A 24,206-nucleotide genomic window follows, 5' to 3' on the forward strand; every position below is an offset into this window, starting at 1 on the left:
TTGGTCATCCTAGTGGTAAAGTGCGCAAAGTCCTAAAACCAATACCAACAGGTCAGGAAAAAAATAGGAGGAAGAAGCAAAAAGTTGGGGGATAACCCTGCAAAAAGGGCAATTTCCAGCAATTGTCGTTGAATTTCTATCACTTTTACTACCCCATAAGAGGAGCTGAAGTTCTTTATGCTGGGCAGAACATGCTCTACAACACAAAGTTAATGTTTAATCCAGTGTCATTAGCTATTGTTGGGTATAGGGATTAGTCTTGTGTGCTTACACAAAGCAATCAATTAATTCACTTAAGTTTTTTTGTGGTAGTTGAGTTCATGCAGATGGTTGGTGGGGTTAATAAGTCCTTTAGATGAGATTAGGTATTGTTGAACTGCAGGTGCATGACTTTCAAGAAAGCAGAGGTATTTGAGATATTTGAAATGAGTTGTGGGTAATTTGCAAAAGTACCTTAATAAATGCTAAGGAAAACATGCATGTGACTCAGAGGTCTTGCTTAGAGAGAGGAGACATGGAAATGATGGGATGTAAGGTGATTGCCATTTCAAAGACAAGCATTTACAATGCAATAGGTCTCCCAGCTTTAAAGTTTGAGCTATTGGCATTGTACATTACAATGTGTTACATTAATTTGTTATCAAACTCTGAATTGTTGTATAAAGATGAGTTGCAAACTGTCAAATGTTGCTGAATAGTAAGCAATGTTGTGAATAATATTGTTTGCTAGTCATCCTTGGGTACCAGAGTACTTCACTTGAGGCAGCTCACTACTCTGCACTCACTACTCTGCACTCACTACTCACTACTCTGCACTCACTACTCTGCACTCACTACTCTGCACTCACTACTCTGCACTCACTACTCTGCACTCACTACTCTGCACTCACTACTCTGCACTCACTACTCTGCACTCACTACTCCGCACTCACTACTCCGCACTCACTACTCCGCACTCACTACTCTGCACTCACTACTTTGCTCTCACTATTCACTACTTTGCACTCACTACTCACTACTTTGCACTCACTACTCTGCACTCACTACTCACTACGCTGCACTCACTACTCACTACTTTGCACTCACTACTCTGCACTCACTACTCTGCACTCACTACTCTGCACTCACTACTCACTACTCTGCACTCACTACTCTGCACTCACTACTCACTACTCTGCACTCACTACTCACTACTCACTACTCTGCACTCACTACTCTGCATTCACTACTCTGCACTCACTACTCTGCACTCACTACTTTGCTCTCACTATTCACTACTTTGCACTCACTACTCACTACTTTGCACTCACTACTCACTACTCTGCACTCACTACTCACTACGCTGCACTCACTACTCACTACGCTGCACTCACTACTCACTACTTTGCACTCACTACTCTGCACTCACTACTCTGCACTCACTACTCTGCACTCACTACTCTGCACTCACTACTCTGCATCACTACTCACTACTCTGCACTCACTACTCACTACTCTGCACTCACTACTCTGCATTCACTACTCTGCACTCACTACTCACTACTCTGCACTCACTACTCAATACTCTGCACTCACTACTCTGCACTCACTACCATAATAACAGAGCATTGGATGAAGAGGGCTGGCCGGAATAAATATATATAATATATCTCAAGGTAGTAAAGTCAGCTGCACTTGGCTAACGCCAGACCTAAAATGTATAGTAGTAAGTCAGTACGCAGCGCCTTTGCAACAAACAGCTGGACATCTCAAACTGCACTGACATGTATCACATTTTTTTGCATAACAATTGCTGATTCCCAATCCAAAAATAAATATCACATGCTTTATATAGCTCGGTGCAATAGGGAAAAACAGGAGCCTTTGTGTGACAAAGTACTTTAAAAGAATCAATGCAACCCTATGAAAGGAAAGAAAAATTGACTTTCATTTAGAGACTGTTAAGAGATGAAAGCTTTGCTCCCAATTTCGGAGAGCTCTCTTGTTGCACAGTTTAAGTACAAAAAGGCGCCAGAAATGTAACACCTATTTTAACATCTACTGATAATTGAAGTGCAGACAGTACTTGACCCTTTCCGGGTGTGTATGGTTCCTTGTCATATCTTGGTCCTGCCCGTCCCACCCAAAGGCAGGGTCATGCCAGTTCGCAGGAGACCGGCTGGGTGCCAAGCTCTGACAACCACCCAGTACAATAGTATTTGCCAGATCCTTGATCCGGATACACAGCCTGCTTGAGCTATATAAAAAACGCAGAGGGCGTTTCAAGCAAACGAAAATACGAACAGTTAACAGGAAAACATCTTCAGTACTATGCAGCAGTCAAATTCCTAGACGAAGTGCAGAAAGCCCAGTTGTATGCAGCCTGACAATTAATTGAAAACCGGGTCCCTCCAGTCCGTCCTTTTGCTCCTTCACATCTTTAGCGACAAGGCCACTATGCTTGCCACACTCTACAGACATGCGCTTGGGCATTTATTGTACAAAAGAATACACTCCTCACAAATGGGGATTCGGACTGACCGAAAGGCCTATCCAGTCAGCCAATTTAATCCAGTCTGTCGATGCCATACAAACGAGCGATCTGTACATTTGCCACAGAGGCATTCAAAAAGTGTACCATGATTGGTACGTTAAAGTCACTCTCATAGTACATGCGACTGAAAATACAAAACGGGAGGATTACCTATGGTCAAATAAAGTTTCAGCAGCCTAACTAATGTGCTCTTCAGAACCTCCTGAAAGCCGTTAAACTAAAGTCAATACTGAAAGTGAATGGAAAGGTATTCAAAAGTTTGCCACCTTTAAAACTAGAGTCGACGAGAACCCAACAACCAGGGGGTATAAACATGGACAACACTTGACACCGACTTGAATTCTCTAAACGACGTTTTTTTTAATCATATGTCAGTAAAAAGCACATACCTTTGATTACTCAAAACAGCACAGTCGGCCTGATAACACAGATCATATCTGGACAAAATGGAACATGGCATGGGGTGCGCAGAAGGAAGCACAGAGAGAAGCGGGGAGTGGGAAGAATGGGGGTTAAAACTAAGTAAGAAGCGAGGATGTTAGATGAGGCAAGAGCAGGTAGAATAAGAAAGCTACACATTAAGGTAAATAAATGTGGGCTATACATGTAGGTCACGGAAAAAGTTAAGGAAAATAGGGTGATGAGAAGAGTGAATTGGTGGGAGACGAGGCAGGAAGAGACCCAGTGGGACGAGGATCAATAAAATGAGCAACACCGAAGAGAGCATGGAGTGGGGAAGCCCACCAGAAGGTAGTAGTAATGACCATATATATAAAACGGGAAAACTGCGATCCAGTCTGAGTTCAGAGATGGCAGGGGGAGAGGATAGACACCTAGCAAGATCGGAGGAAGTGGGAGGGGAAAGGGAGGTGCCGTGCAGAGAGAGGAAGAGGAGGTGCAAGAAGAGGCAACGATAGGCAGAGGTAGGCAATAAATGAAAAAAACCACTCACTGAAAGTCTGCTTTCGATTCTGCGACTGTCCGCAAACCCAAAACAACGACCTCCTCCTCCCCCGAGGGCACGTCACCACGCACGAGTACAAAAACAAGACGTGCGCGCAAAACGAAACCTATGGTGGGGCGGGACTTCCGTTTTGTGAAGCCCGCGCCCACGGAGTGCCTGGAGGAGCAGTGGTGATGCGGGGCATGGGAGAGCCCCGCAGTCGGTCGGTCGGAGGCTGCAACAGAACGTAGTGCCGGTGAGCGGGGAAGGGGGGGATGCCTGTATGTGTGCGTGTATGTGTGCGTGTGTCTGTGTGTGCAACGGCGGGGGGGGGGGATGTCTCTCCGTGCGTGTATGTGTGCGTGTTTGCGCATGCGTGCAGGGGGAGGTGTGCCTGGGTATGCTTGCGCTTCCCAGGAGACAGCCACGGCGAGCGCGTTCGCGCGCGCATGGCCTGCGCCGATCGCCTTTTGCGAAATGCGCGCGGCAGGTGCTGTCTCCTGGGGAGCAGAGTCAGCAACAATAGATCTCCTGGCGGACACAGCGCTGACGCGCTGTTAAACGCCAGGAGACCTAAAAAAGGAAAGGCGACATTTAGAAGTTTTGAGTAACAGTGAGGGTTTGTGTTGGACTTTAGAAATATAGGGGATGCTTTTCGAGTTAACATGCAATTTTAGGATACAAGACTGTTGAAAGAAATAAAATTATTTGCATGTAAAGATAGTACTAAATTAGGTACTTTTGATAGGCAGCGGGGCCTTGTGTGCACTTAAATGTCCTGTAGCACACCATCCCATGAAACCTGACATAATATTCATAATTGATTTTGTAGTGTAATGCTTCAGAAGTATTTTTCAACCATGTGCTGTTCTGCTTCGAGGCAAAACGTTTCTGCCATCTGCCTTTGACCACTGTTTCAGCAAGGCCTGCTAATCAGCTCAGGGGTTGGAGCATCTAATAATGCAAAATCGAAAGGAGGTTTTGAAAATGCTGGAGTGCAAGAATAAGGGTAAATTCAGTGGAGATATATGAGGTGCTCCCATCGACCTCTATACTGGTGATATATTTTAGATGCAACAACCCAACTTAGGCCTTGTGAAGCTTTTTCAATAAAATGGTTAAACCCAAGATCCCAACAGGCGTGAATTGCAGATCCCCTAGCTAGTTGTGAAGGCTAACAGATGTGAGTACCATGCAGTCTATTTTCTTACTGGTTTAATTATCACAGCAATTATTCAATGCGCACACACAATCCTGTAGGTGTAACAGGAAATAACATAAAAAATATAACCAATCACATGCAGTATAAATAGGCCCAGCTAAACCATGGTGTCCTCTTTTTTTGATACATCGCTATAAAGTTATTTAAAGTCCATGTGTAAAACAAAAAATCTGAAACAATAACGGAACACACAACAATCACATTAAGTCTACCTGCCCTCTGTACATCTTTTCTTGCTTCCAGACATTACAGTCAGAGCCCAGGTGATTCACTGAGTCAGAAATCCAAAAATCCAAAGCTTCAGATGGTCAACTGATTAGTCACCCAGGTACTAAAGGAGAACCAAACAAACATTAAGGCCAGCAACCAGACATTGGGTGGGTGAACAGCAGAGGTGGGATAATACTCGTCTGCATTGTCGTTAGTAAAATCAGGACTTTCACTTGCTACAAGATCAACCTGTTTGCAATAAAAAGTATTAAAAGTTGACAAGCTGGGCCAATTAGCAGCCTTTAAGATGTCCTCCAGTTTTGTCCCTACCCAGAAAACTTTGGAAGCCATAGCCCGCTGACTGAATAGGCCCCAAATGCTGCTGTATCTACCCCAGGTTTAGCCATTACTTCCTTAAGTCATCTGCTCAAAGTTGTGGAGGTTACTGGACTAAAAGGCTTACTCAAAGCAAAGAATTGTTGAGGCACAGAGGTTCTCACAACTCCACCCTTCTTGTTGAATCAACATCTTGTTTGAGACACCTCACATCGCAAAGTTTGGGATTCACAGTAAGTAAGTAAGAAGGTAATGAATTTATTGTACAGTTAGTTAAAACATTTACATAAATTGACCATCTCTTATAAAACATATAAAACTTCAATTTAAAAGACTAGTACCACAATTAAGAACACAATTAAAATTGCAAAAGAGATCCAGTCCCCCAGCCTTGGTGGGCTACAGGCAAGATTATTCATCTTTTGTAAAAGGAGATTTAGCAGCAGTTCATAAGGTAGAATAACCCCCCTGGTCAGAGTCTTAGCAGCAAAAGGAGGGAGGGTGATTGAGTACAAGTTTAAAGTGCGTGGTGTAGCAACAACTTTTATGGCTCAGTGCAAAATGGCCGAGGTTAGCCGGTTAATATTTTTCTTTGAGGCTTGGATGTGCAAGAGTGCTTAGTACTAGATGTAAAAGGCGCTGTCAGAGACTTTGCATAGTGGGTCAGCGGGCCGGCTCCAATGCCACTTCTCAGATAATCTGGTTGTATCTTTTTTAGTCTGAGATCAGCAGCAGTTAAAACTTTTACCAGGCAGCAGCTTAGTTGAATGTCTTCACCAGAGAAACTTGCCAGCACCGCTTGCCTACAGGACCATATTTGTTTCTTGTTAAAGATTGGTCTAAGTAGTGACCGGCGCTCCTGAATTAATTCCCAGCATATGGTTATAATGGGCACTATGTCCTTCTCTTCTTCCCCCCAGAGATGGCAAATTGCCGGCTTCGGAGGGCATAACCATGGAGTTAGGTGATGTGCAGATGGCAATAAGCCTAGCAGAAATCTCAGGAACTTCTCCTGTGTAGTTTTGGAGAAGTTAGATTGGAGGCATGCTTGGGGGGGGGGCGCTTTGCTGTAGGACTGTACAGTGAGCCAGCCGTGTGCGCGTTCTGTCAAGACAGCTTAGTCTTGTATGATGAAGTCATTTTTGCCAGTGTTATTTACTATTTTTTTACATAGACCCTGACGATTCCCAGAGTTGCCGTAAACCCAGGTGGTCCAGTGCAGTGTCCAAGAAATGTCTAGCTGGGCAGGTCTCTGAGGCTTCTAGTTCCCTCCACAAGTAGGAGTTTAGCGTTCCTGGCTGCCCTTTTTAGGTTTCGCCTGTCGAAAGCTGCGCATCGCGCAGCTTTTCGGCGCAGGCGAAATCTAATGTTTACAGTATGTGTGTGTTGTCCCGCCCTCTCTTTCCATTGGCTAGCTCCATAAATGGAGGCTAGCCATTGGAAGAGAGATCTGCGCGTCATTCTGCGAGCAGATTCGTGGGCGTTCCGGCGATTTTTAGGCTTTTCGCTACATCATGCGGCTGTGGGGGGGTTTTTTTTTTGGGGGGGGGGAGTATTTTTTGGTCATTCCGCCGAAGTCGTCCTTGGTGAGTGTTTGTTTAATCGCGTGATCCACTTCAGTCCTCCCGGTTGCTTTGATGAAAGCGCCCGCTGTCCCACAAGCTTCGCCGCTCGCTCCGGGGAACCAGCTCTGTCGGTTAAATGTTATGCCGAATTGTGGTCCTCGGCAAGTTCCTTCCCTTATTTCTTTATCTGCGAAAACCTGAAACGCTCCGAGGCAGACATCCAGCATAAAGCACTATATTAAGGCTGCAAACTTGAACACTATGATTGGATCAGCTCAAAAGTGAAGACCGATTTCAAAAAGCTAAACTTTTTAGAATGAATCCACTTGAAATGGAGCAAACCCCCCCTCCCCAGTCCCAAGGAGGGACAAAATGGGATTATACGACTTTCGACCGAGTCCAGCCCCACGCAGGTCTTCCGGCCAAGGTCGAAGGCCTGTGCCTTCCCTCCACCCTGCACCCCCCCCCAACACTCTCCTGATGGTCGGCGCTGAATCCACACTTTCCGTCGGACCTGCCCATTTTTAGCCCGATAAGGGGGGGAGGTTTCAGTTTGTTTTCCAAGACTACCGCGCTCTCAGGAAACCGAAGGTGCGGCTGAAACCGGGCTGCACTCAAATGGGACCTGCCCCCACCCCCAAAAGAAATCTGGTCGGGTAGCATTGTAGCCCCTTAAATCAACTTCGTTGGGGGGAGGTTCTACTGGGGCAGGAAAAAAATGTTAATATGACCCTTAACTTTGACTTGGGTATGGGGGCACAGAAGGCAAACCAGGTGACGGAGATTAAAGCGACTAGGTAAAATGGTTGACAAATTCAGTGAGGGTGCATAGCAGGGAAAAGCGTGCAAAGGGAAAGCATGGGTGAAATACAGAAAAAAGAAAGTCGAAGGAAAGAGGACACAATGAGAAGGGGGCAATTGGCGATACAGTGAAAAGTGCTTCGAGAGAAAAAATAATGCAAGAAGGGAAAGCGGAGGAATTTACCAATCAGTGCGACTCCGTAGGAAGTCAGGATCGCTCACTAAAGTTTAAACGGGGGGAGGAGCAGTATCTGGCGGGGCGCTGAATTAAAGATCGCATATAGCGCTTTCTTGTTCTAGATCCCTTCTAGTTTATGAAACTCTGGTTCAGGGGAGGGGTGGATACGTGGAAAGAGCTACTGAAAGCTTGGAACAGATTGTGTGGCCGTTCAGTGCCCGATATTTAGGTGTCCGCCTTTAAAGCGCTTTTTCTCGTCCAAGCGCTAGGAAGAATGCCAGTACATGAATATTTGCGGTTTAGTATTACGTCCGATTCCCATCATGCCAGTGCAATACGCGTTATATGTACATTCTGCACCCCACCTACCTCGTTCATATTTGCCTAAAGCGAATACTAAAACAAATCTGCCGCGTGAGTGTTAAAGTGCTCGAAAACCATTACAGTCCGTTCATCGTCAACATAATACCAATTCTATCTCCTTTAAATCGACTGATATTTTTAATATGCACAATGTCTTTCCGTTTTTCTTTTTTTTTTACAGATATCGTGATGTTAATGCTCTGCACTTGCCGGAATGAGTGCTCAGTGGAAAGGCTTTTTCAAAAACTCAACTTCCTTTTTAGGTTTCGCCTGTCGAAAGCTGCGCAAGCAGCGTTTCGCGCAGGCGAAATCTAATGACTTACACTGTGTGGCTTTGTTCCGCCCTCTCTTTCCATTGGCTAGCTCCATAAATGGAGGCTAGCCATTGGAAGAGAGATCTGCTCGTCATTCTGCGAGCAGATTCGTGGGCGTTCCGGCGATTTTTAGGCTTTTCGCTACGTCATGCGGCTGTGGGCGTTTTTTGTTTTTTTTGGGGGGGGGGGAGGTTTTTTTTTGGTCATTCCGCCGAAGTCGTCCTTGGTGACTGCTTGTTTTATCGCGTGATCCACTTCAGTCCACCCGGCTGCTTTGATGAAAGCTCCCGCTCTCCCACAAGCTTCGCCGCTCGCTCCGGGGTGCCGCCTAGTGATTAATGATCCACAACGGCTTTTCGCGACCAGACATGCACGGGGGCCAAACCCGCCCTACCGCCGCCGTGCACGTTCTTATGTTAGTTCCTCCGGCGCAGCGTGCTACTCAGTATTTCTCCCAGCCACCGCTATTCAGGCATGCCGTCAACGAGGCATATGGGCTCAACTTTATTTCAAATATGGTCCATCATCGATACTCTGCATCCAGGGCACCCACGTGCATCGCAGCTGCAGTCCAAAGTACAACCCACGGCTTCAGTTTCACTTTCAGCAGGTAGGCCACCGCTGCGCCAGCTTTCGTTCCACGTTTGCAAGTCGTCTTATGTGTTTACAGTCGGTGTTTTCAGATGCATGTACCCGTCCTCAGCTTTCCAGCAGCAAGTTTTCTGCCATCATCTGTGTAATTGCAGGATTATGAGAGGATTTTTAGGGCGTTCGAGAGGAGCTCGCTTAAAACGCGGCCATCTCTCACAGCAGCTAGCTCCGCCCCCCCACCATGAAAATTAATATTTAGATGAAAACTAGCTGCTCGCTCCGGGGTCCCGCCTAGTGATTAATGATCCACAACGGCTTCTCGCGCCCAGACATGCACGGGGGCCAAACCCGCCCTACCGCCGCCGTGCACGTTCTTATGTTAGTTCCTCCGGCGCAGCATCCCCAACCCACTCAGCTGACCCCTAGTTCTCCCTTTCCTTAGCCTAGAAGGCCATTCCTGCAGATCAGGGAAGCCTACACTGAGTGATTCCAATTAAAGGAGAAACAAGATATGTGAAATGCTTGCAACACTCTCCTGTTTGCTCATCTTACATAGTGCCTCCAGAATAAGACTAGAGACTTCCTTTGTGTGAGGAAGAGGCGTTAGAAAGAACTGTACATAAAGAGACCATGCAGAGGTATTGGCCTTAGAGGAGCAATCAAAAACATTTACTGTATATAGAGACCATAAAGTTGGCATGTGCACTGAGAGATTCAGTATGTAGGGAGATCCTGCAGGTGTCATATGCACAGAAAACTGCCAAATAGACCCCAAGGCTCGTTCACAAATGCATGTATGAGCAATTAAAGCAGTTCTACAGATGTACTACTTCAAGTACTACCAGTTCAAAACTGCCTTTGTGAATTGGCCTAGGATTGCTCAACTCCCTACCAATACAAGTTAAAAAAGGATACACACCTTTGTATTTGTTTTACTCGTATATAAATATTCCTTCAATATTCCCATTGTAGATGTTTTGAGTTCAATTCACAAAGGCATTTAAGACGTACTTCACATACTCATAAATACCTTTGTGAATCTGAACGAATGTGTTTAAGGAAATACCATTGAAACATGATGTCCATAGAGAGGCCACATTCATTTTGCTAGGGATTTTGTCAAGCACAAGGAGATTAAGGGTCTAATTATGACTTTGGCAGTCCAACACCGCCGTAGCCACAGTGCGGTGGGGGCACCAGTGCATGGGCGGTCAGACCGCCCTATTACAAGTTGGGCAGTCGGACTGCCATGGGACTGCAGCAACACCGCCAGGGATCAGAGATCCCTGGGGGTGTTGCGGTGGTCTTGAGGCCGTAATATGCTTGGCGGTGCCACTGCCACTGCGGCACCACCAAGCAGATTATGAGTTTCCACTCTGCCACGGTTTTCATGGTGGTGAGCTTGCTATGAAAACTGTGGTGGAGAGGAAACAAAGGGGGCGTAACAGGGCCCCCTGTTACCTGAGGGCCATAGGGTGCATGCACTGCATCAACTGCACCGTTCCATGCCGTTCAGGAACTTCCTTTGACGCTCCCATTGAGGTGTCTTTTTCATAGGCACCGCCATGGGACCACCAAAGGACCACCAAAGAACCACTTGCCAGAGACTAGAAATTTAACAATCTAATCACCAATGTACGGATTTAGTGTTCTTGGAGCGAGGCAGCAGCATGGTGGCCCGCTCCAAGACTGCCAAAGTTGTAATTAGGCCCCACCGGTTCCCTAGCTTTGATGTTGACTGCTCTATCCGTTAGGTGACAACCTCATAAAATCCTAAAAATTGCAAGCCAAGTTTTAACAGGCCTCAGTTGGTGTGTGTGTGTGGCTCTGGGTGTGTGTGTGTGTGTGGCTCTGGGTGTGTGTGTGTGTGTGTGTGGCTCTGGGTGTGTGTGTGTGTGTGTGGCTCTGGGTGTGTGTGTGGCTCTGGGTGTGTGTGTGTGGCTGGCTCTGGGTGTGTGTGTGTGGCTGGCTCTGGGTGTGTTTGTGTGGCTGTCTCTGGGTGTGTTTGTGTGGCTCTGGGTGTGTGTGTGTGGTAGTAATTGCTGTCTGCTGAGCTCGTCGGTAGGGTACAATAGGTCTCACATTTGCGAGAGATTAAGCTAATGGCAATGTAAATGACAATGCCATTTATTTATCTGTTTTCAAAACCAACACATAAATACAAATGTTGTCATTTACAATGCCAATAGCTCAAACTTTTCCAAAGGCGAAACCATTGCATTGTAAATGCTTGTTTAAAAAATGGAAACAGAAAAGTCCAGCATTTGGGTGATAATCGCAGTTAAAAGTATTACTGCCTAGAAGTGCTGGTAGATTCACATTCAGGTTAAACATTTGAAGGTACCCCAGTGCCTAAGAGCACCTCTCCTGTTAAAAGACAGGTAAGTGGTGTCAAAGGATATCTAACGTTCAAAAACATTTTGTAACCAACTAAGCCATGGAAATACCTGTACACCCATCCATGTTATAATATGGTATTCTATTGAATGGAAGTTGGATAGGGATAAATGACGAGCTAATTGTCCCTGTTTTGGAGGGAGGTTTCAGATCTCTAAATATTTGCCTACGCCTGACATGTACTGGTGATTCGTCCTGCGTAGGTTTCTTACTTGGGGAAAATGTATCCAAACCATATTTAGTGAATGGTTTGAGGCTGTACGTTAACTTTACATGGGTGTTTCATAAAGAAAGACAGTCTGGGCCTTGCAACTTTCCAATTTAACCCATGTTAATGTAGAGTGTCTAGTGGGGCTGCTCAGCGTGATAGTTCACAGTGGAAGTTTGGATATTGCAGGTTTCTGCCTGAGGGAACTTGAGTTGAGCTGTATATATTGTGCAGGTGTTGTGTTTTTTGAACTATTATGTATAATTTGGTTGTGGTACAGAGATCCAGGCAGAAAAGTACCACCACAGGAATGAGGAGGAAAGCGAATCAGCCAGTAAAATCCAGAAATTTATTTTTAGATCCAAGTAATAAGGAACCCACATCAGCAGGTCTGGAAAGCACATCAGCCAGGCAGAAATCAATCAATCAATCAATCAATCAATCAATCAATCAATCAATCAATCAAGACATTTGTAGAGCGCGCTACTCACCTGTGAGGGTCTCAAGCCGATAAGGGGGTGGGGAAGCAGCTACTGATCAAACAGCCAGGTCTTGAGGAGTTTCCTGAAGGTCAGCAGGTCCTGGGTCTGCCGTAGGTGGGCGGGGAGGGAGTTCCACGTCTTGGCGGCGAGGTGGGAGAATGATCTGCCACCGGTGGTCGTTCGGCAGACGCGTGGGACTGTGGCAAGGTCGGCGGAGCGAAGCTGGTGGTTCGGGGTGTAGGAGGAAAGTCGTTCGTTAAGGTTTGCTGGTCTGCCGTTGTGAAGTGCTTTGTGGGCATGGGTGAGGAGCTTGAAGGTGATCCTCTTGTTGACTGGGAGCCAGTGCAGCTCTCTCAGGTGGGTGGTGATGTGGCTGTGGTGAGGGAGTCCGAGGATGAGGCTTTTTGTATGCGTTGGAGTCTTTTCTGGAGTGTGGCTGTGGTTCCTGCGTAAAGGGCATTGCCGTAGTCCAGCCTGCTGCTGACGAGTGCTTGGGTGACCGTCCTGGTTTCGGTGGGGATCCATCTGTAGATCTTTCGGAGCATGCGGAGGGTGTTGGAGGAGAAGACAGCGTTAACTTGCCGGGTCATAGAGAGCGTGGAGTCCAGGATGAAACCCAGGTTGCGTGCGTGGTTGGTGGATGTCGGGGCGGCACCCAGCATGGGCGGCCACCATGAGTCCAGTGTGGAGGGAGTGGATCCGAGGATGAGGACCTCTGTCTTGTCCGAGTTCAGCTTTAGCTGGCTGGTATTCATCTAGTCTGCGACAGCCTTCGTGGATGTTGGATTTGGCGGTGGCTAGGTCCTTGGTGAGGGAGAGGATTAGCTGAGTGTCGTTGGCGTAGGAGACGATGCTGAGGTGGGGTGCTCGGACGACGTTGGCGAGTGGTGCCATGTAGATGTTGAAAAGGGTCGGGCTGGGGGATGATCCTTGGGGTACGCCGCAGGTGATCGTGGTGGCTTCAGATCGGAAAGGGGGAGGCGGACTCTCTGGGTTCTGCCGGTGGGGAAGGAGGTGATCCAGTCCAGAGCTTTGTCCCGGATCCCTGCGTCGCGGAGGCTTGTGCGCAGGGTGTGCTGGCAGACTGTGTCGAATAATAATAATAATAATCCACATTTGTACAGCGCACAATCACCCGTAAGGGTCTCTAGGCGCTGGGGGCCGTCGGGAAGATTAAGCAAGCTATTGCCCAGAGTCACATGGTGCTGGGTACTATGTACAGCGAAAAAGCTATATCTCATTGCGTCTCAGCTTTGTAAAATCTGTGCATTCCCATTAAAGTGAGGAGTTTGCTAGGTTTGTGACGCAACTTCTGCATCATTACTTCCAGCGATTTCATGGCACCATTACACATTGCCAAAGTTCATTTGCCTAATTATTTTTTAGGACTATTGCCCTGAGGAACTTATTATGCTCCTGAAAGGTCGCCTGCAGGACAGTTATAGAGCAGAGGCTCAAGTTGGTCCCTTGTTCTGGCATATCCCGGATTCGATGTTGCCTCTTCACTGTTTTCTTCAATGTTGCTGTGTTTGGAGAGCTAGGGTGTAGAGGAACAGAAAGGAAGTAAGTAGGTTCCTTGTGTGTTGCAGTACTCCTGGTCGTATTAATGCAGAGCAGTGATTTCTGGTTTGCAATTTAAAATTATAATGTCGTCTTGTGTTAAAAATTGTTTTAGGTAAACTGTAAAGAGCAGAAAGATGGGTTGGGCAACGAGAGGTAGAGAGATTATGGCAGAGCAGGAGAATGTTCTGACAGAAGCTGTCTAGAAGTCACTGGTGGGTGCAGGAATGCTGTGATGGATGTTGGAGAGGTGACTAATGGGTGCCAGCGGGTGACCTGATGTATGCTAACAGGTGTTAGAGATGGGAGTGGTCTTTTGGATCCATTAGGGTTGTAACGTGTGTCAGAGCTTCAGGAGGACTGATTGGCACCATTTGGCTTCTGATGAGTCATGTTATCATTTTCTTGTGTACTTTGTGCATACTCGCATCTAAATCAGTTGCTTAAGGGCACTAGTCCATGTCTCTGGACCAGAGTTTTAAAGAGACACCATATGTACAAACAGGGGTCTAGTTAAACAGCTCACCATGCTCTTATGTTTCCTGAAACTCAAATGGGCTTTTCAAACCTTTGGGTCTATGGTAGCGAGTTCCAAAACTTTGCTTAATAAATTGGGGCATAGGAACCACAACATTGCTGCTCAGGACTGAATAATGCAGAAGGATAGGTTGTGTTTCAAAGTGCATTGGCCCAAAAGGCCTTTTGGGCAACCCACAATACCTTGAACTCCACCCTCTTCAACTCTGACAACCAGTGAAGTTGCTGAAATGCATATGAGATTTGCTACCATTTTGTGGAGTCCAAAAATGGCTTGAGCTGTATTTTTCTGTAAGCATTGTAACTTCGTGATAGTATAGGAGGGTAGACTTGCACAAGGTTTTAGTGTAATCCATTGGGGAAATCGTAAGTGCTTTGACTTGTATAGTTAGAACTGGAGAGAGAGAATAATGCTTATTAGAGATGTTGTGTAAGAAAGTGGCTCTGTATATACTGGACCAAAGGAAGGTACAGCGTGCACAGAGTATACAGTCCCCAGAGGTTTGGCAGAGGCTACAGTTAGATATGACCTTACTTTCTAAAGTGGTAGCTTGGCAGAGCCGTAAGGCAGTATCAGAGGACAGTGTAAAGCATTTGTTGTACACACTCAGTCAGCAAATGGTCTCTCACACTCAAGAACTAAACTCTAGGCCAATGTTTTGTATAAAAATATACAGTTGTTTTATTTTTAGAACCAACAAGGTATCAAAATATACTTTCTCAGAATGAGATAAGTTTGGTAAGTACTTTTCAAAATAGGTAATAGACTTTTGAGTACAATAGATACAGTTGTTGCAATAGGCAACACAATTTCAAGCACAATGTTACATTGAGCTCAATGGGAATTTCCAATTAAATGCATTTAATTACTTTATGGATTACTTTTCTAACCACAGGACTGGATCCTAGATTCAGTCCTAAGACATATCCTGTAAACAGTTGAGTAAAAGCGTTTTGGTTACAGTAGTGATTTGTAGGTTTCAGCCTGCGTAGGCTGTGCTTGCGCAGTCTCGCTGGGGAGATCTTATGTTTTCCAGAGTGAGGCTTGAACCCGCCCCTCTTCTCTATTGGCTGGCTTCCTAAACGGAGGCCAGCCATTGGCAAAGACGGGCGTCTTTCCATTTAAGCCTCGTCTTTTTGGGATTGAGGGGTGTGTTTTTAAGTTTTTTTCTCTCCTCTTCCCATTGGCTGGAATTTTACATTCCAGGCAATGGGAAGAGGAGAGAAAGAAAAACACGCCCCCAGTCGGAAAATGACGGGGCGTTTCTCCGAGGCATTTCTGCTGGACCTCGGAGAAACATGGTGGTGTGGTGCGCTCCTCTCTTGCCTTCGGCAACCAGTGGCGTGGCCCTGGCTGCACACCTGCAGCAAAAGCTCAGACGTGGCCCTAACTGTCCCTGGGGACCCGCCTAACTGCACCGCTGCAACCAAGCCTGCCGGACACGGACGGAAGGCCTAGGCACGCTGTTGCCTGCCCTCAAACTCTGTAGATGGCGCTGTGCCCTCCTACCTGGAGTGGTGCCAGTGCAACTGCCCCGGTGAGTGGAGACTGCTGAGGGCCTCTCCTTGGGGTTTGTGGTGCTCCCCCTTTGCCATTTCTCACCTCTGTGGCCTGACCGGGCTGCCCTGCACTGAGTCTGCTGTGCGCCGATGCCTCATCCCGGGCCTCATGCGACTCGAGGCAGATCTGTGGACTGAAATGGGGGGACTGTCCCCTGGTCACCAGAACTTTCCATCCCCACTCCCGATTCCTGCTCGTAACGTCTCTGGGGTGATATCTGGCCCAGCTCACCCCCATATACCTCAGTGCTCACCGCTACTTCCGCTGAAGGAGGCGCCATCGCGGAGGCGGTGTGAACCCCCCCCCCCTGCAGCCGGCGGGACTGGGCGCTGCGGTATGTGGAGAGCGCTGCCCCGCTTGCGCCCTGCGGCGCCGTATTCTTGGACCCCTGGCCACAGGGCGGAACAAACGCCGGGAAGAAAAGTAAACAACCGCAGGCGAGATCGGACCCAGGCGGACCCGACTGCTGTACATACTCCCCGGTGAGCGACACTGCGAGATTTGTTGCTATGTGCAGCGGAGGCGCCCGGTGTGACTGCCCGAGAGAGACCTGGCTGTGCTCGTGTTTTCTTGCCTCTGTTCCCTGGCTGTGCTCCTCTTTTCTTGAGTCTGTTCCCCGGCTGTGCTCGTCTTTTCTTGCCTCTGTTCCCCGGCTGTGCTAGTCTTTTCTTGCCTCTGTTCCCTGGCTGTGCTTGTCTTTTCTTGCTTCTGTTCCCTGGCTGTGCTCGTCTTTTCTTGCCTCTGTTCCCTGGCTGTGCTCGTCTTTTCTTGCCTCTGTTCCCTGGTTGTGCTCGTGTTTTCTTGCCTCTGTTCCCTGGTTGTGCTCGCTTTTCTTGCCTCTGTTCCCTGGTTGTGCTCGATTGTGTGTGTGGCCCTGTGTGTGTGTGGCTCTGTGTGTGTGTGTGTGTGTGTTGGGCTCTCTGTGTGTGTGTGTGTGTTGGGCTCTGTGTGTGTATGTGTGTTGGGCTCTGTGTGTGTGTGTTGGGCTCTGTGTGTGTGTATGTGTGTTGGGCTCTGTGTGTGTGTATGTGTGTTGGGCTGTGTGTGTGTGTGGCTCTGTGTGTGTGTGTGGGTGCGTGTGGCTATGTGTGTGTGTGGGTGCAAATGCAATAGGTCTCGCATTTGCGAGAGGTTAAGCTATTGGCATTGTAAATGACAATGCCATTTATTTATCGGTTTTCAAAACCAACACATATATAAAAATGTTGTCATTTACAATGCCAATAGCTCTAACTTTTGCAAAGGCGAGACTGTTGCATTGTAAATGCTTGTTTGATTTTGTACCAGGTTTTAACGAAAGCTCCTTGGCGGGCCAATTCTTGTCTTTGCATCCCGAATTCAAGCCTCATTTGTGCCGGAGATGTGTATCCTGCCAACCCATAGATTATTCTCAAGGTTCTTGCAATAGTGCTGTTCAATGTTTCCGCATCTTTCCCTCTCATGGCTTCGCTTCCATAGGTGATTGATGGAATTAGTTTAGCCTGTATCACCCTGATCAGTGGGAGAAAGCTTGGTCCAGCGGTCATATTTTTCAGATTTCTTAATGCCACTGCAGTCATTAGTTCCCTCTTTTTTATTGCCTCACATTGTGCTTTGTAGTTACCTTTGTTATCAATCATAACCCACAGGTATTTATAGTCTTGTACGACTTCCAGCTAGACTTTTGCCAGGAGCCAGTTGTGTTTTGTTTTTGTCTTCCGGAAGTTTACACACATGACTTTTGTTTTTTCTTGATTAATACTTAGTCTGTTGGTCTCCGAGTATTGGGAGTGATGTCAAGCAAGCGTTGTAGACCTATAGGTGTCCGGCTGATAAACACCAGGTCATCTGCACATAGGAGATTGGATAACTGACGGCCTCCTAGCTTGGGGCATGTGAATTGCTTTCATTGAGTTGGACTGAAAGCTCGGCCATAAAAAGATTAAAAAGTAGTGATTCACAGAAAAACTCAGGAATTCCACAGAAGAGGATGCATTCTTAGCTCTACACGTAATGTGGAAAATAACTCCCGTTGCTATGTATTGTATAGTGGTGATATCCAGACATCTAACATGACGCCCCTTTAAAAGAAACTAAACATAACAAAGTCACCAACTTAGGAGACAGTGAGACACTTTATTAAAACATTTTCATTATCCTCCTAGGATTCAAACAAATGTTATACTAGATTGCCATCCCACATAGTCAAATACCATGATTTATGAAGATTTGTATATCTTATACCTTGGTGTTCTCCAAATGGCTTTCCAGCAACCTTTTGATATCCAATTGAAATCGCAGATGTTTCCATTAATGATTCTATAAGATTTCTACCTGGCTGGCAGCGACACTAGAAAATTCAACATTCTCACAGCTCCTCCTGAATTAGGATCCAAACCTCTCTCCCGACACCAGCTATTCCATAGACCCATACCTGATCTTTAAGCCCTGACAGTACCTGTGACCCATGAAGCTTCAAAGTAACTTGAAGTCTCATCCAAAAGTCTGGGCGCTCTTCCAAACAGACCAAAAGGTTCTAAGCCACCAGAATCAGTACAGAATCAGTCTGTTCTGCAATATGAATGGGTGCAACTGGTTGTAAGAGTTTTTCAACATCTGTGGGATAACAGGCAACTGTATCAGACATTCCACAGAGAGTTTCAACAGTGTTGGATACAATGGCTGGCTCTTCCACAGAGGTGTCTCCACTACCACCCCCACTGATTGCCTCCAAATGTGCGCTAAGGTTCTGGCAATCATGATGAAGGAAGAAAATGCATAGCGCCTCTCCTTTGACAAGTCCTGAAGAAATGCACCTGTAGCCAGAGTCTCAGGGCCTGGCCTCCAACTGAAGAATTTGACCAACTGAGTTGTCACCCTGGACACAAAAGAGATCCATATAAAACGTTCCCACTCTTTCAGCATAGTTCCGGACACCTGCGAGTCGAAATTATAAGCGGTGCTGTCTAACATACTTTGAGTGCCAATCTGCCATCATATTTGTTGAACTTAGCACATATTCCGCCATCAGATATATTTCCTGTTTGAAAGAGAATTCCCATAATACATTTACTAACTCTGCTAAAGGTGTTGATTTTGTTGATGTTTCTGACAGCTGTTAATCTGTACATTCTTCGGAGAATCGCAGAGCTCACCATGCCCTTCACCCGGCTTTGAATTGCAAAGGAATCTGAAAAAATGATTACAATTTAGGTACATTTATGAGTCCTTGGATAATCTTCCTCCAGCCCAAAAGGTACTACACATTGCAACCCATCACCAATGAGTTGTAGCTGATTCTAATACAAGATCTGTGCCTGAAGGAAATATTGCTCGCCCGCTTCAAGCGTCCATGTGCGCCTACCACTAGAGTATTTCTGATCTTGCTTCCTCGTCTAAAGGGATCATCTGAGAGTACCCCAGATCTCTCTGAAGGAGCCTTATTTTTAGCCTTTGGAGTGTCATGAGTGGCCTGGGAATTTTTCCTGACTGGTGAAGAGAACAGGCCCACCACTCTTACCAAATGACTTAACCCCTTGCATGCTCATGACGACCCCTGGCCGTCATGCGTCACGGTGGGTGTGTGCGGAGGATGGGCGGGGGCCATCCGAATCCCGCCCACTTTTAAAATCGCCTGCACAGCGCAAAAATTTGCCACGCATGCAAGGGGTTAAAGAAGTTTGGGCCTGGGGCACCACCATCCTCACCACCGCCCTGATTCCTTTTAACTTAGCCTCCGGTAACATTAACAAACCTTTCCCTGAGTCTACTAGGGACCCTAATGAGTCCATTCTACGTTTATCATTAAGTTCAGTTTCTGAAAAAGATGCATTGCCCTTTGTACTTGTCCCAACATGAGATCCTTCTCTTGACGGAAGAAAATCATGTTGTCCAAGTAGCCAATTATTCTCAGACCCTGAGACTTGAGAACTGCTGAAACTGAGCTTAGCAGCTTGGAACAACACTCCAAGGTACTGAAGAGAGGCAAAAAGGAAAGGACCTCCAATGGGTTTCCTCATTCCTACACAATCGCACTCAAAAACAAAAAAAATAAAAAACTTTGGTTCTGACTCTCACCCTATCAACAAGGGAGTCCCTCAAGGCTCAGTGCTCTCCCCGCAACTCTTTAACATCTACATGGAACCCCTCACCAAACTACTCAGAGCAGCCAACATCCGCTTCCATCTTTACGCAGACGATACTCAGATATATCTGGAGACCTCCTCCCTCAGTGACATTCAAAGACTTAATGACGTACTGAATGATGTCCGACACTGGCTGTCTTTGAATCATCTTAAACTAAACCCAGACAAAACCGAGATACTTCTAATTTCAAACAAGGAGGAGAACCTGCAAATTGCTGAATGGCTAAAAGCTATAGATGCGCTCAACAGGACTCTCACCCGAGCTGACTGTCAAATCACTAGGCATCACACTAGACCCAAAACTAAACATGACGAGACACATCAAGAATTCGGCTAAGAGCGCTTTCATTAACCTTAAACTTCTGAACAAAATAAAACCCTTCACTCCGCCTGGTGATCTCAAACAGGCCACTCAAACACTAGTACTGTCAAGGCTGGACTATGGGAACGCAGTCCTCTCAGGAATTGCAAAGTCACACCTAGCTCCCATCAAAACAACTCTGAATGCGGCAGCCAGAATGGTCACTGGAATCAAGAAATTTGACCACATCTCTCCTGCACTCAGTGAACTTAAGTGGCTCCCAGTTGAAATGAAGATCGGCTTCAGAGTAGTGTGCCTCACTCATAAAGCCCTACATACCAGCAAACCCGAATACCTGCTGGCCAAACTCAAAAAAGCCGGTCAGGCCAGGAACCTCAGAAGCTCAAACTCCCTCTTCTCATCCTGCCAAAAACGTGAAAAACAAAAACTGCAACTCATTCCTTCGCTGGAAGCGCGCCCAAAATCTGGAACTACATTCCCCCCCATATCAAAACCATTCCTTCCTTTATAAAATTCAAAAGCCAACTCAAAATACTGTTCCTCAATCGTGCCCCAGGGAGTCGATAGGAGCACTCAGAGTGGGGTAACAGACTCTTAATTACGCTCCATCATCATGTCAGCGAGACTACGAAACAGATGTTCCCTCGACTACGAAGCTGACCCCTCAACATTGCGATGCATTATTTTTATCTCTTTCTCTTGTCTAGTTTGTTATCTTTACAATGTTTACTCTGTAAAGCGCTCCGATACCCTCGGATCAGGCTTGCACTACATAAAACTACTAAAATAAATAAATAAAATACTTACATTTGTACAGAGACCCTTGCCAAAAGAACTAGGGATATTTCCTTAGATCTCGAAAAATGGGGACTGTTAGATAAGCATCTTTAATCCCCTGGTAACAGCATGTTCACTCAAGCAAATTACTCTCTAATAAAGCACAAACTTGAATGATCTCCTTCAAGTATATCTCAGGTTTGAATTTTTTGTTTTGCTTTAGCACAGGAAAAAATTTGTTGACAAATCTGTTGGGATGCCCTGTTGGGATGCCTAAACCAGTGCTCTATTGCCCCTTTTTTGGAGTAGCTCCTGACCTCTGCTTTTATTAAGTTCTACCCCTCCTGTGAAAATATCACTGGATATGGGCACTTGCTCTGAAAGGGAACTGCTACAAAGTGTTTTTGAAAGCCCCTTACTGTCCCATGGGTCTCTAGAAATATTCTCCCATTCCTGAATAGAGAGAGCTAAACTTCCTCCAACGTATTCTAAACGGAGAGAGCTAGTACATCCCAATAGGCTTGTCAGCCCAATATCTCAAAGGAGCCAATCACAAAAGGAGTGGCTCAGAAACCAGAGAAGACTGTGAGCAGCATTGCCCGCACCCGAAAATTGAAACATATGTCTAGAGATACCAGCACTGGCTGCACCAACAATGGTGAATACTAAAGACTTTTGAACTACTTTCATGCACTGCATTTACCTCAGTGCTTCTGGGCAAATTGTGCGCTGGTATGTCAGGCAGTGAGCTCCTCCCGCCTTTATAAAACTTCACAAGTATTTTGTATTAGTAAAAGCATTACATGTCATTGTCTGTATAGATAAACTTCCCAATCCGCCCACTATGGCGCTCACCCTGCCCACTAGTGAAGCCTCTGCAAACGGTCCATTGGCCTCAGCCATATTTAAGCAGTTTGACCCAGGTCACATGAGCATGGTAGGCATTGTGAGGGTCAGAGGGGTTGCCTGGTACTCTTTATTCTGCTCAAATTTCCCAAAGACATATAGAGCTCACTAGCCCTTATTTAAGAAGTTATAACCAAGTACACTACATCCTTTATGGCTAATAAACCAATAAACTATTTCTTACTTTATAAATACTATAAGCTGGCGTAGGAAAAATAGAAATTTCCGCATGAAAATCATTAATATTAAGGCCATTTATAAAAATGATTCTAAACCCCAGACTGTGAATATCCTAATAAACATACAGTTCATAAATATCTTACTGCACATCATCACCTACATGATCATCATTAATAGGGCGCTTAAACCAGGCATCCGAATCACCCCAATGGGACAAATGCTTTGCTCTGCGAGTCTTCCTTTAGTTTTAAATATCACACACTCCAGTTTGTTACAAACAATGAGTTTGGCACATTGCTGCCAAAAATTTTGGGGGGTATTTGATCATGTCTAGCTTTTTGCAATACATAACTGCGCTGTGATAATATCAAAGAAATGTTGTCCACACACTACCAAGGATTCGATAATTCAAGCCAAGCCTACTAGCATGAGTTGATATTTCATAACAGGTATTAATTACCATAAACAACCTAGCAATAATCTGAGCCCACATTCTGCTAAGGCAGTATTTTCGGACCAAACCTAGTGCTGTTTCAATCTTTCCAATGCCTACATTTAAACAATTTAATTGGTGTTTAAAATAACATAGGGATAGTACGAAAAAGATGCATTGTAAGGCTGGCCCTTTGTCAATGATTTCCAAAAACGATGTTTGAAGAATTATTTTCTGGAATCAAGTTTGTAGTTTGTCCATCAAGTGACCTGTGGGCCCCATCGAAAATATGTTGTGTAATGCATGAACTGATATATCATGTTTATACCCCTCTAACAAATCATTTAGCAAAATAGGTGCAATATCAAAATTCTATGTCCGGCGCGGAGGCGAGGATTGGTTTCGTCCTTTGCTTTAGATACCTTATTTTCAAAACTGCAGCCATTTTAAAATTATTTTTGCCATGCACATTAGGGAAAACAAATAGTTAATCAGTCCTTCCTCCATGTCCACAGTATGGAACCCAAACACAGTCGCTCTCCTTGGACGAGATGGATACGTTGGTGTCTGTGACAGGGTTTGGATCCTGTGGGCGCTGATGTAGTGCAGGGGCTGAATTTTCTTTCCAGCCTGGCAGAGGATGGGCTAGCATGTCGTTCGATTAATGCGTACAGTCCTGCTGTCTCAGCGGGACATGCTCCCAGTGATTGAGCCCCGTTGGGAGAGCATACCTTTGTTTGCAGTTGCTTAGAGGAATTCGCCTTTCTTTCCCTCCGGCACCGCATTACTCAGTGCTGTGGGACATGAACTTTGTTCTGAACCTTTTCCTGTCCTGGCAACCAAACAGGCTTTTATCCCAAAAGGAGCTTTTAGCTAAATTAAGGACACTTCTCTGCTTTGTTTCATGTAGTCATGTCTCAGGTGTGTGGGCCTTGGACGTTACAGCCAGGGTAATTTCCCCAGATGGGGTCGTTTTTAGGTCTCGGCTAAGCGCGCGGAAGCGCGTTCTCGCCGAGAACCTATTGTGGCCGTGTCTGCTTCCCAGGAGACAATCCTGGCCGCGCGCATCGCCTTGGAGGCGATTTGAAACTGGCACGCGCCCGCTCGCCGTGGCTGTCTCCTGGGAAGCGCAAACATACACAGGCACACCTCCCCCTGCACGCATGCGCACACACACACACGAGCACACATACACGCACGCACACAGAGACACTCTCCCCCCCACCCCCGCACACAGAGACACACACACAGGAGCGTACATACACGCACACATACAGAGACACCCCCGTCGTCGCACACATACACACGCGCGCACACACACACACACACACGAGCACCCCCCAAGGCCCACTTACCGGCAATCCAGTGTTCTGTCGCCTTCGCGGGGCTCTTCCTCAGGCATGGGAGCCCCGCGTCACCAATGCTCCTCGGACCAGGAACTCCGTGGGCGCGGGCTTCGCGCACAAGACGGAAGTCCCGACCCCACGCTAGGTTTCGTTTTCGAGTGCGCGCGCACATAACTTTTTTTTCCTTCGGTGCACGGGCCTGGATCCCAATCCGACCCTGATTGTTTGTGTTCCTTTCTAAAAGATAGGAGGAATTGACACGCTGTGCCTTAATTTCTAGGTTGCCACACAAGCCAAATAATATCGAGGAAACGACT

General features: G+C 46.4%; 1 protein-coding gene across 5 annotated transcripts in view; it reads right to left on the bottom strand.

Annotated features, from left to right (window-relative positions):
* ACP5 (acid phosphatase 5, tartrate resistant) overlaps nucleotides 1–24,206 on the bottom strand; it is a 589,255-nt gene that overhangs the window by 150,424 nt on the left and 414,625 nt on the right. Inside the window, exon 1 of one of the 5 annotated variants that reach the window (XM_078684654.1) lies at nucleotides 4,911–4,940. The exons of the other annotated variants lie outside the window; for them this stretch is intronic. Within the exon in view, the coding sequence (XP_078540780.1) occupies nucleotides 4,911–4,925 (15 nt within the window). The 5' untranslated portion in view covers nucleotides 4,926–4,940. Of the gene's footprint in view, nucleotides 1–4,910; nucleotides 4,941–24,206 lie in introns of those variants that run through there. 5 annotated transcript variants of the gene reach the window in all.

This window comes from Lissotriton helveticus, chromosome 1_1 (assembly GCF_964261635.1).
Source record: "Lissotriton helveticus chromosome 1_1, aLisHel1.1, whole genome shotgun sequence".
NCBI lineage: Eukaryota > Metazoa > Chordata > Amphibia > Caudata > Salamandridae > Lissotriton > Lissotriton helveticus.